Source organism: Salvelinus alpinus, chromosome 3 (assembly GCF_045679555.1).
Source record: "Salvelinus alpinus chromosome 3, SLU_Salpinus.1, whole genome shotgun sequence".
NCBI lineage: Eukaryota > Metazoa > Chordata > Actinopteri > Salmoniformes > Salmonidae > Salvelinus > Salvelinus alpinus.
The window spans coordinates 11,360,570-11,372,655 of record NC_092088.1 but is presented as its reverse complement, the minus strand read 5'-3'; the positions used below and the strand labels follow the sequence as shown (position 1 = coordinate 11,372,655).

The 12,086-nt window shown below is 42.3% G+C and overlaps 1 protein-coding gene across 1 annotated transcript; it reads left to right on the top strand.

The window, feature by feature from the left end:
- The first annotated feature begins 4,767 nt into the window (after positions 1-4,767).
- On the top strand, positions 4,768-7,167 carry LOC139570015 (histone H3.3A). Its single transcript, XM_071391453.1, has 4 exons — positions 4,768-4,934; positions 5,846-5,979; positions 6,110-6,263; positions 6,375-7,167. The coding sequence occupies exons 2-4, from the start codon at positions 5,852-5,854 to the stop codon at positions 6,501-6,503; spliced, it is 411 nt and encodes a 136-aa protein (XP_071247554.1). The 5' UTR covers positions 4,768-4,934; positions 5,846-5,851; the 3' UTR covers positions 6,504-7,167.
- Positions 7,168-12,086: the final 4,919 nt, after the last annotated feature.

Sequence of the window (12,086 nt, the reverse complement as noted above, 5' to 3'; positions counted from 1 at the left end):
TCTTCTTCTACGATATTCTGGCGGTTCGCAAACAAACGTTTAAAGTGTATGCCGCCACCTAATGTGCTGGAGTGTGGTCAATCACGGTTTACAACATTTCTAAAACCTCTTACCTAACTCAGTACTTCTGAGAAAATAAAAAAGAGCCCTACTAACTTCTAATAGGCCCTCCCCCATTCCAAAAATCGCTTCCAAACCTCTCCAACCCTGTTCAACCTCAATGACCCGACACTTCAATCTTTCCCTCTCTTCAACAAACTTACAACAATATAACAACACATGCGCCACCATTTCATCGACCATACACTGCAGACACAAACCATTCACATGCTTGCCAACCAGATGTAATGATGAGTTCAATGTACAATGTCCTAAGCGCAATTGAGCAAACACGACATCTTCCTTCCTAAAACAGAGAATCTGAGCATACTATAATTCTAACAGGTTGTACGTCCTCTATCCATTGGAGAGCAACTAATATCGCCAGCAGTTCAACTGAGTATACTGACAATTAATCTGTTAGTCTTCTGCACATCAAATTCAGGAAGGTAAACGCCTGCTCCTGTATGCCCACTATCTGGGTCTTTGGATCCATCTGTGAAAAGCGGTAAAAAGGCATAACAACTTCTACCAATGTAACTGCAAACCAGTTTGCCTTTATCACTGACTTCTGACCAATCTTTCCTTTTCTCTACCAAGGTTAGATCAACAACAGGATCTGGGAGTAACCATGGAGGAACGTCCCCTATCACCACAGAAGGGCCAACCTCCAACTCCCTCAAACCACTCTCATCAGCAAGCTTTCCAACTGTCCAACCAAAACCACTGCCTTGTCTACTAGTATATTCCCAACAGTCATCTAGAACAGTAGCAGTGGGATGCTCAACCTCACAGCCTTTCAACCTAACTCAATAAGCTAATGACCATTTTTTTTACGCCGTATATCCAAGGGCATTTCACCTACCTCCACTAGTAAGGCACATACAGATGTTGATTTGAATGCACCAATGCATATCCTTAAAGCTATACACTGGATTCTGTCCAGCCTGTGAAGCCAAGCCAGTCTTTGCCGCTGTTCCATAATAAAGACAGTAGTCATTACTTATTTCATGACCAGAGTTTTTTCAACTTCATTGCTCACCTTTACTAATGCATCCAAAGTAGATCTACCTTTACGGAATCCACTTTGACATTGTCATATTTCCTGGAACATAGAGGTTTATTGAGTCAATCTATTTACTATCATATTTTCCATCAGTTTACACAAGTTAGAGGTCAGTGCTATTGGTCTAACTATCAGCACATGAAGGGTCCTTACCAGGCTTTACATACGGTAATATTACTGCACGTTTCCAACCAGAAGGTATAAACCCCTCACTCCAGATCATGACCTGGGCCTGTATATCCACACCCTATTAAGGCTGAACGCATCTCATGTATGGTAACAGTATCCAAAGAAGAGGCAACAGTATCCCTTTCTTATACACATTAACATGAGTATTTAAAATCTTCACACCTGCGTTGCTTGTGTACTTCATCCAAAGTTACCCCACTATGTAACCTAGCAAATGTCTTCCCCAACAAGTCAGCTTTTTCTTCATCAGTTACGGACATTTTTTGACCCACAACCAAATCTGGAATTCGAGAGGACTTGCTTCTTCCAGTCATCTTCTTCAACATAGACCATACACCCCCCCCCCCCCCCCAGCCCAGTAGCCCTGCCTATTGTAGAGCAGAACTGTCTCCATGAATTTCTCGTGACAGACTTAATGACCCTACGCACTAAAGATCTCTTCTTTTGAAAATCAACTAGATTCTCAGGAGTCATATTCCTACACTCTGTGAGACCTATTTCTTTCTCCAATAGCCAGCAAGTGCACTCTTCAGTCTACCAAGGAACCACCTTCCGTTTTCTCACTTACTTCACTCACTGGTACATATAAATTCATATAAATTCTCAGCACTCAAAACTCAGAGAGGTCACAGAGGCAGCACATACTGTACATCATCCCAGCCTCACTAGAAGACAACTCTCCAATAGACTTTAAGCAATGATCACCAAACTTGTCCCAGTCTGCTTTATGAAATCACCATCTTCAGAATAGTGCCCCTATCTTGAATAGTAACATCAAATTTCACGGTACACCAAATTAGGAATTGATCACTTCCAACAGTAGAATCATTCATTCCATTCACCTAAAGATGCAATAGAGTCAGAGGCCAGTTGTGAGGTCCAAGCAGGATGTAATCCCTCTAACAACATCAACTCTTGTACCACATCCATCGTGAAGACATACTAATGCTCTTGTTTCCATCATATCTTCCACAATAGTACCATTAGCTTCCCCATAAACTATTATGTGTATTAAAGTCGCCGCACCATATCTCTCTAGAGCCCATTTCTCCTGATATTTCATCAAACATCTGTACAGATAGTTGACACGGGTTGTAAAAATGTTGTACCTTAATATTACTACCTGCACTGTAGATTCCACCATCACACATTCATATTCAGATGGGACAGGTATATTACCATATACAAGACCTTCCTTTAGGAACGTAGCACACCCGCCACCCTGTAAGGTTGATCTATCAGATCTGATAACCAGAAATAATACAATCAAGACGTGGTATAAGCCATGTTTCTTGAACACATATCACATCAGGTTTGATCTCTAAATCAATTACATATTTCTTAAACTCCTGACTGTTAGCAATAAGGCTTCTGGCATTCCACTGAAGGATAACAAAAACCTTAACTCAAATTATCATCATATTGAGACATTCCATCATTAGTATTATTAGGAGTCAACATATCAACAGTCTTGGCGACAGGAACATTCCATCAAAACTCTGTTGTTGCTTCCACAATGACCTTCAACTTGGCTGTTCTTCTTTCCACAAACGAAGTCAGGTTGATAACCTTTCCAATGAAGGCTATAAAGCCAATCTGATTAACGATTAAGGTGTCCTTTGACACAACACATTTGTGAGAACAAGATTTCTGAACAGGTCTCGTATCCGTGTCTGGACCAACATAAACAACATTTCCTACAGTAGGTCCACTTATTCCAGGACTGACCCTGTTACCCATCATTCTGCTTAATAGTTCCACCAATTTGCCTTGCAGCCTCTGCATAAGAGACATTATGAGTGATTTTATACTGTTGGGCCACTCTAGCCTCTTTCTATACCTGGCATCCACCAAATGCTGCTCTGTGTTCCCCCACAATTACAACAATTAACCTTGACATTGTTCCCACATTCACCGTAATCATGTTCCCCTCCACACTTGGCACATCGTTTCTTTCCTTTGCACAGAGCCGCTACATGTCCCATTCTTTGGCATTTGAAACACCTTAATTGGAGGAGGGACTTACACTCTAACAGTGAAACCTAGGAAGCCCATCTGTACTTTCTTAAGTAAAATCTTCTCTTAATAGTACTGGCAGGCTTTCACTACTCTGCCCCTCATTCTTAGTGAACAGCCTTTTGGCTTCAACCACTATGCCCCAATCAACATTTAATTTTATATCATCTATGGACATAGATAGTGGAACCCCAGAAATGTTCACCCGAAGCTTAGCCCGAAGCTCAAGGGACATGACTATGGAGCGAGATGGATTTTGGCCGACACTATTCTAATTTTCTAATCGATAAAACATTTGATGTCAATACAGTTTTAGGTTCCCAAAACTAGAACCTGTTACAAACAGAGTGGACTTACTAGATTTGACTCTTTGCCAAAGTAAAAAAAAAAGAAGAAGCGTTGTTTAGGAGTGCAAGGGCGAATTGAGTTACTGCCCTGATTGCTTGTTCTGCCGACTATGACTAATTTGTTCCCATTGGAAACGAAAGGCTGTGATCTATCTTGGGTTAGTTATACAGATCTTTGACAGTCAAATGATGGGGTTTGCTAAGAGCTGTGGAATGTGTAGTTCAATAGTGTCTTGTCCCATTTGCTTTGAAACGGCAGTGTGTGGAGTAGTCAGAAATATCATTTTAATATAAAACAAGTGTCTTTATTCTATGGAGCATACATTACGTTGTACTTTTGATCCAAACATACGAAATGTGTGCTGCTCTGTGCAAACAAAAATAACAACATTACAGGCTTTTCCGTGTGTGGTCATAAACTGTTACAAAACATTCCTAAAATAACATTTCTAAACAGAGAATTTGAGAACAGAAAACCACAATGTTGTGAACAACATACAGACATCGAAGTGAAAATTATATTATTGAGAAATGACTGTACAAATGTCGTTCGAAGGTCGAGGGGGGGGGGAATATATTTTATTGCAGTCATGTCTTCTCGGCCAGACAGCATTCATGATCTACTCAGACAGCCATGACCATATCGACACTCACTGTCTGATACTGTGTATTCCAATTGAATTGCACGTTTAGTCTTATCAGCTAATTGATAATACAAAGTAATCTAATTGATACAACAACAATCCTGGTCATTCACGAGCAATATGATCATGATACCATGGAAAACAATCATTGCACTCTAACTAGGATGTCCTTCAAGTCACAGAATTGTTAGAACATGTTGAGAACATGTTTCAGAAGAACATTTTGTTGAAACAACAATGTTTATATATTTTCAGCAATATTTTCAACCCAAGTATTTAGCGATAATATTTCGGTCGCTCTGATTGGATACAGAGGACAGAAAATAACCAATGGGATGTTTGATTTTGTTAACCAATGAGTGAGCCATTTTGATGGATTTTTAACCAATGGTCTTACGAGTTTCTCGTTCTCATCCAACCGGCTTTAGAAATCTGTTAGTTGACGTCATTAGAAAGTATAAAAATTGATTCATCACAGTTTTCCATTAATCGCGTTGTGTGTCTCAAAGAAGAGGAGTACGGTCTGCTGGTCTACCTATTAAAGTTTGGGAATAATCCAACAGTTACCATACGGTGAGTAACTTTTGCTTTTTTGATAGTGGTCTGTCCATTCACAAAGAGTTGAAATAGTAATCGGTTGACCTCCCAAAGGAGTTTGTCTGTACCGGTTAAATATAGCTAGAACAATAGAAATCCCAACCGTGATATGGCTGCCTGCTAACGGTAGCTAACTAAATACCTCGACCGATATGTGTAGCCTAGTTGTATTATGACACCTTTTCGCCGTGTTAATTAGCAGTCTTCACTCTACCTTGACTGTCTAGCTGTGACTCAATGCAACGATTCAAACAGCGTGGGGTTTCGATGGCTGTTTATAGCTAACGTTAGCAATAGTGCTAACGCTAGGTCAGTCGTCGGTCAGAAGTTGTAGCTAAAAGCCGTTGCTTTCTCCTTTCGAATTTTTTTAAAATTTCGTTCTGATTGGGCTTTTCTCCTTCTCAATGCTTAAGTACAAGTGATAATCTATAGTTAGCACAACATTCACGAGAAGTTTTATTCTTTCGATGTATGCTGTTCGTGCCCGCTCAAACGAACAAAGACTGCAGTGCAATTTATGCTATGTTGGCAACTGGGCCGAGGCAGCAAGCTGGAAGGCGGGGTGGTGGTCATAATCGAGCGCGACTGGAACCGACGAAGCGCCTCCCAGCGGTGCATTTACGTTAGCTGTGGGGGAGGGGAATACTGAAATGGTAACGATTGTTATAATGATGCTAAATTGTTTCAGGTATTACAACTATTGTCTAACTATCAAACGTGATTTGGGATAAGTTGGCTGCAACATTTAAGCGTGTTCTTCTTGTTTTGTAGAAAATCATTTTGCTTAAATTTTAGCCGCCTTTTCCCATCGACCGCGATATAAATATTTGTCTCACTTTGAAGGCATTTCAAATCATTTTCGGACTGACTTAAATATATTTTCCTAGTGAGAAATGGCTCGTACCAAGCAGACCGCCCGTAAGTCCACCGGAGGAAAGGCGCCAAGGAAGCAGCTCGCCACAAAGGCGGCCAGGAAAAGTGCGCCATCCACCGGAGGAGTGAAGAAGCCCCATCGTTACAGGTACTAAGAGCAGTTCAACCTGTTTTCCCGAAATGTTTGTTTACATGTAGATGTAACCTGAAGGAAGTGGGTCACTAACAGGTCTGTTTATAAGATGTAAGTATTCATGCAACTTTTTACTGTTTCCCAGGCCAGGAACAGTGGCTCTGAGGGAGATCCGTCGTTACCAGAAGTCTACTGAGCTGCTGATCCGCAAGCTGCCCTTCCAGCGCCTGGTGAGAGAAATCGCGCAGGACTTCAAGACGGACCTGCGTTTCCAGAGTGCTGCCATTGGCGCCCTTCAGGTAAAATCCCCAGACTGCTGGTACCACACTATAGTCTGAAGGCTAATGGATGGAGTGAACAGGAACTCTGTTTTATTAATCCCATTACTTGTCCCCACTTCTCTCCACCAGGAGGCCAGCGAAGCATACCTGGTGGGTCTGTTTGAGGATACCAACCTGTGTGCCATCCACGCCAAGCGTGTCACCATCATGCCCAAAGACATCCAGCTGGCCCGCAGGATAAGGGGAGAGAGAGCCTAAATGGTACTCGACCTCCTGCTCCAGACACACAATCCTATTTATCTCACTTAACCATTTTGTGAATTTTTAAAAAATGTTAATTCTTGGGTTTTTCCTTATGTAATGTATTTTAGAATGAGGTAACGATCAGATATGGTTAGTGTGCAGATAGGACGATCGGCTTGCCTTCAATTGCAAATGAGGCTTGTTTTTATCTTAGAGGATAGAAAGTGTTACATGACTGTCACCGTGTTGACTTCAGTCAGGTGGCCTCGTCACATGTAAACTGGCTCATTTAGAGTGACAGTAATACATACTCTAGATGACGGAGCCTTTGTGGTTGGGGGGGGTTTATGAGGTGAAAGAACGAGTCGGCTCTTTACGTCAGCTTCCGGGGTGGTGTGTCAGGGTCTCATCTATTTCCACCCTTTGTCTCAGCAGTCTGCCAGCATGTCTTGCACAACAGTTCACTCCTAGCACTCCATAATGGTGTCGGGGGATTGTCTATGCACAGTTACTCCTCCTGACACTGTCAGGGATGGCCAGGAGCATGACCAAGACTCTGTATATTCTGGACTGTTTTTTACAATGTTATTTTTTTTGAAACATGCAACAAACCTTGGCAGCTACATTTAATATTTATGAGTGTCACATTGTCTTTCTATTAAATGTCTTTACAAGTAAATGCTTGTTTGGGTGTTCATTATCCACTAGGTGTTTTTACAGTGAAGTCCTTCAGTTACCACATGTTAATTTTATTACAGCAATACTTGGAAGACAAATTGCACTTCTGTGGGTTGACATCAATACAGGAAGTTAGGTTCTCAACATTTTAAAGTTCATGTGTCCAGTTGTGTTCGTCATATGAACCACTGAGCTTAAAATGTAGAAGGGGAAAACCAGGCTTCAAGTGTGCCTAAAATTGAAAAATCTTCCACTCCTAAAATTACATTTCCTTGACCTCAAAACACCAGGAACTAAAAATACAGGGGATTAAATTGTCATTGTGCGTAACAGTTTCGCTCTGTGCACCACATGGCAGAATCCTGTCATGTTTTTGGGGTGTCTGAAACAGCCACTGAAATCTGCTCTCCAACAACGGGAACATACTTGTGCTGGCTCAGGATCCATCATCACTGCCCAAGATAACGACAGTAACTTGCCTAAATGACTACTGCTCTAGCACTCAGGTCAGTAGCTTTGAAAGGCTGGTCGATTATTATTTTTTTTTCTCCCAGAGATGTGTTGCATTAACCACAATGGGATGTGGTTAATTTAAAAATGGTTGTATTTCCCCTCCAGAATGTTAAGGTCCCTAACAGTCATTCTGATCCCCATTTAAAATAGCCTTTGGCATGACATATCACCCCTATTATTTGGGGATTGAAATGCTACAGATTGGAGGACTTTTTGGCTCATGGTTAATGAATACTAGGTGTTTTACATCACTTGCACTTCTAGAGGCCTAAACAAAGCTTTCCAAACTAGTTGTGATTACAGGGGTGAAACAGATAATGGGCAGGGGTAAATATTCAACAATGTAAATGGTTTAAAGGTCCTGGACAGGCATTCTTAAAAGTACTTTTTCTCTCATGGCTAACTACCAGGAAGTTTAAAAGACAGGCTGAGTGGGCGGGAGCTAATATTCATGAGCTTGCCTTGACTGAAAGCTCTAAAATGCCTGTCAAGCAATGCAGTGTTTTAGTAATAAAAAAAGTACTCAAACTACATTGAAATCTCTTCAATGTCAATTTTTTTTGTATACATCTCCCAGTTAGCATGTCTCTTGTGATGCGGTTCACAGCAGCACTAACAGATGTGTTGACAACTGCGTCAGAGTTTATAATGACCTTTACCTCCTATTTTGATCCCTGCTGGCTGAAGATCCAGCCAGTAACTAGCGAACATCAGGTACTGATGAAAGGGGAGACTTAAGGATCTTTGCCATAGATGAATAGTGTAAACATTTAATTATATTTGCTGACATCCTACAGTCAAATTTTGGCACCAGTAGAGGTGTTCTCTTATAACCAACGACCCTCTGCAAACACGCCGTCTCAGATGATTAGAAGGCGGTACTTATTTAAATTTAAGAGAATATGTTGCTATTGGTGTATTGAAATTAGAGTTAGGGTCATGTCACACTATGCCCGTAATAATCCCACCTCCTGAATCCAAATGTATGACATGGGGGAGGGGACAAGTTACTTTATGATTAACTTTATCAATGTAGAAGCAAGTCATTTTCCATACTTTGGAAATACTTTAAAAAGGCAGACATTTAAAAAAAAAAATCTCTAGTAGAGGTATAGGTTCTGGTTTTGCTGACGTGAGGAGTGACGTTTTGTTTTGAGAACTCCTTGTCTTTGTAATGTTTTTTCTATCTTACATGCCAACATTTTGTTCAATGCCAACAGTCTAAGCAGAGACGGTCCTCATGCTTTCCGACTGTGCATTAATCACATAATCAGAGAGGGAAGGAAAGAGTTTGTGCCTCCATGTCCAGTTTGAAGTCCATTTCTGAAAGGACCATGAGCAGGGACATGAAAGGCTCAGAGAGGAAGGATATTTGACTCCGTTATCATGATTGTTGTTGGACAATCGACAAGCTGAATGTGATAAATTATTTCGTCACACTAACACAATTGCCAACACCAACCATTTAGTGGAAACAAACCAATCAGGGAGAAGAAAAGCCTCACCCATAAATTCCCAGGAAGCGATAAAGCTGGAAAATAGAAAGAGGTAAAACAAGTCAATTATATTATATACTATATATTATATTATATCCAAAGATAGAATGTAGTCAAATTACCTAACATAAAATAAATCTAAATTGTAATGTAGCAACAATGTATTAGAGCCAATATGAGTGACAGAGAACAGGCCTCTAGTACTATGTGTGTGTAACAGGTGTTTGATGAGGGCTAGCCTGAGGAGATATTGTCTTGGTCCCTGAAGATGTCAACAGCTTCCTGCAGGCTTAGGGCTGTTCAACTGCCAGCCACACAACACAGGTGTGTTTTCTGCATTTTACCAACATGATATTGGTCACAAACACGCATGGATGCACACACACCTCTTTCTCTCCCTTCCTCACACACGCGCACGCACGCACGTACACACACACACACCAGGGAGGGACACAAGACAACAACAGAGGGGTTAGTAGTGTTATTTTCTACAATCTCTAACTGTGCTGTTGGTAGTTTAACTGCCGCAGGTGTCGTGCTGAAGGAGTTGCTTGAAACATTGCCAGTAGTCCCTGTGTATCAGACCAGTAGTCCCTGTGTATCAGACCAGTAGTCCCTGTGTATCAGACCAGTAGTCCCTGTGTACCAGACCAGTGTTCCCTGCGTACCAGACCAGTAGTCCCTGTGTACCAGACCAGTAGTCCCTGCGTACCAGACCAGTAGTCCCTGCGTACCAGACCAGTAGTCCCTGCGTACCAGACCAGTAGTCCCTGTGTATCAGACCAGTAGTCCCTGTGTATCAGACCAGTAGTCCCTGTGTACCAGACCAGTAGTCCCTATGTATCAGACCAGTAGTCCCTGCGTACTAGACCAGTAGTCCCTGTGTACTAGACCAAGGACTGACTCTGGGGGAGACACACAAACTAGTTAGAATGTCTGCAGGCTAGGGCTTCCTGAGGGGCGCAGCGGTCTAAGGCACTGCATCGCAGTGCTTGAGGCGTCACTACAGCCCCAGGTTCGATCCCAGGCTTTGTCACAGCCGGCCGTGACACCCATGAGGCAGTGTACAATTGGCCCAGCGTCATCCGGGTTAGGGGAGGGTTTGGCCGACCAGGATTTCCTTGTCCCATCGCGCTCTAGTGACTCCTTGTGGCGGGCCGGGCGTCTGCAAGCTGACGTTGGAGGGTGTTTCCTCCGACACATTGGTGCGGCAGGCTTCCGGGTTAAGCGAGCAGTGTGTCAAAAAGCAGTGTGGCTTGGCAGGGTCGTGTTTCGGAGGACACATGGTTCTCGACCTCTCCCGAGTCCGTAGGGGAGTTGCAGCGATGGGACATGCGTCCTCTGAAAAACGTCCCTGCCAAGCCACACTGCTCAATTGACCCGAAAGCCAGCCGCAACAATATGTCGGAGGAAACACCGTCCAACTGGCGACCTGAAGTCAGCTTGCAGGCGCCCGGGCCTTTCTAAGAATCAGTTAGTTCACAGCAGGAGGAGAGGTGATTGTTGACGTCTGTTACGGTCCCCTTCTGTCTGAAGGTTCAGGATGCATACTGGATGAGCACATATGCACACACAATACAATATAAGGGTGCGCACACATTACACGTGCCACATTGGGTTGATATGTGCACAATGTTTGAATCATATTAGGCAGATACACGGATACAATAAAAGACCATAGACTTATGATACGTGCCCAATACATGGACAAAATATGGCAGTCATGTGGGTGGCATCTCATATTGCTGATGGTACTTGACGAAGAAACCTTTCCCACACGTTTGGGTCCCCAAACGAACATAACATAACATAACCTACACCCACTTGGCAACCTGAAAACATCCCCTCCCTTTGTTTATTTGTATTTTTGCACTAGATTGCGTCAGGTAATTGAGTGATAGAATAGAATCGAATAGAGGTGAAAAGAGACATACAGTTAGGATACTTAGAGGTTGCAAAAGTAAAAGCTGAAAGTGATGCTTGAAAATATTTAATACAGTGGATCCTTCTGAGATAATGTTTCACTGACAATAGCCGTCATTTCAAAGACACTGTGGCTGTAAGGTCCTGTATTTATTTTCTTAGTCAACCTTGTATTCTGTTTCGTTGTGTTCTTGAACATAGCCCTGTCTTTCCTTTTTGTTCATTGATTTCACCTGTGTTAGTTACTCACCTGGTCTCATCAGCTCCTTATTTAGTTCAGTTCATTCTGTTTGTGTCTTTGTGAGGTATTGTTCGTTTTGACTCTACTAAGCCTTTTCCTAGCTTGTTTGTGAGAACCAGTTATAGCCGTCGGTCCTAGTTTTGTTTCACCTGCCTGTTTGCCTACCTGTGTATGACCATTGCCTGCCTGTGACCACGATTCCTGACTTCTGCGAAGGCGAAATAAACACCTACCGCGCTCTGCGAGTGAATCTTCACCTTTTTCTCCCTGAGTATTCATTAGAGTGGCAGAATAATGTATTTGTCCTATGGTCCCCCTTAAATAAAAAGATTGCAGTCAGAGCACAAATACTGCGTCCAAAATAACCGTTTTTACTGCAGTACAGTTTCAGTGTAACTGCAGTTACAGTAGAGTACATATATTTTGGAGTATCATTTCTGCAATTACTGCGTCCAAAATACCAACGTTGACTGCAGTTACTGCACTTAAACTGCAGTTTCAAAACTGCACTCTTTTTTTTTTAGGGTTGTTGAGTCCTTAACGATATTTAGCCTAGAGCAGCACATCAGCGTAACCTGAACCGTCCAAGACAAGTGTATTTCAAATGATTATGGCTACTAAAGCCTGAGTATATGTATCTATCTTGTAGATACTATCAGCTCTCGACCAGCCTATTCCCGACTGTGCGTCCCCAAACGAACCTAATATAATCTCCACCCGCTGTTCATTCACGGGGTATCCAAAAGG

Coding starts and splice junctions, on each gene's coding strand:
- LOC139570015 (XM_071391453.1), top strand. CDS start 5,852: ATGGCTCGTACCAAGCAGACCGCCCGTAAGTCCACCGGAGGAAAGGCG. Junction 5,980..6,109: donor AAGAAGCCCCATCGTTACAG/GTACTAAGAGCA, acceptor ACTGTTTCCCAG/GCCAGGAACAGTGGCTCTGA. Junction 6,264..6,374: donor CTGCCATTGGCGCCCTTCAG/GTAAAATCCCCA, acceptor TCTCTCCACCAG/GAGGCCAGCGAAGCATACCT.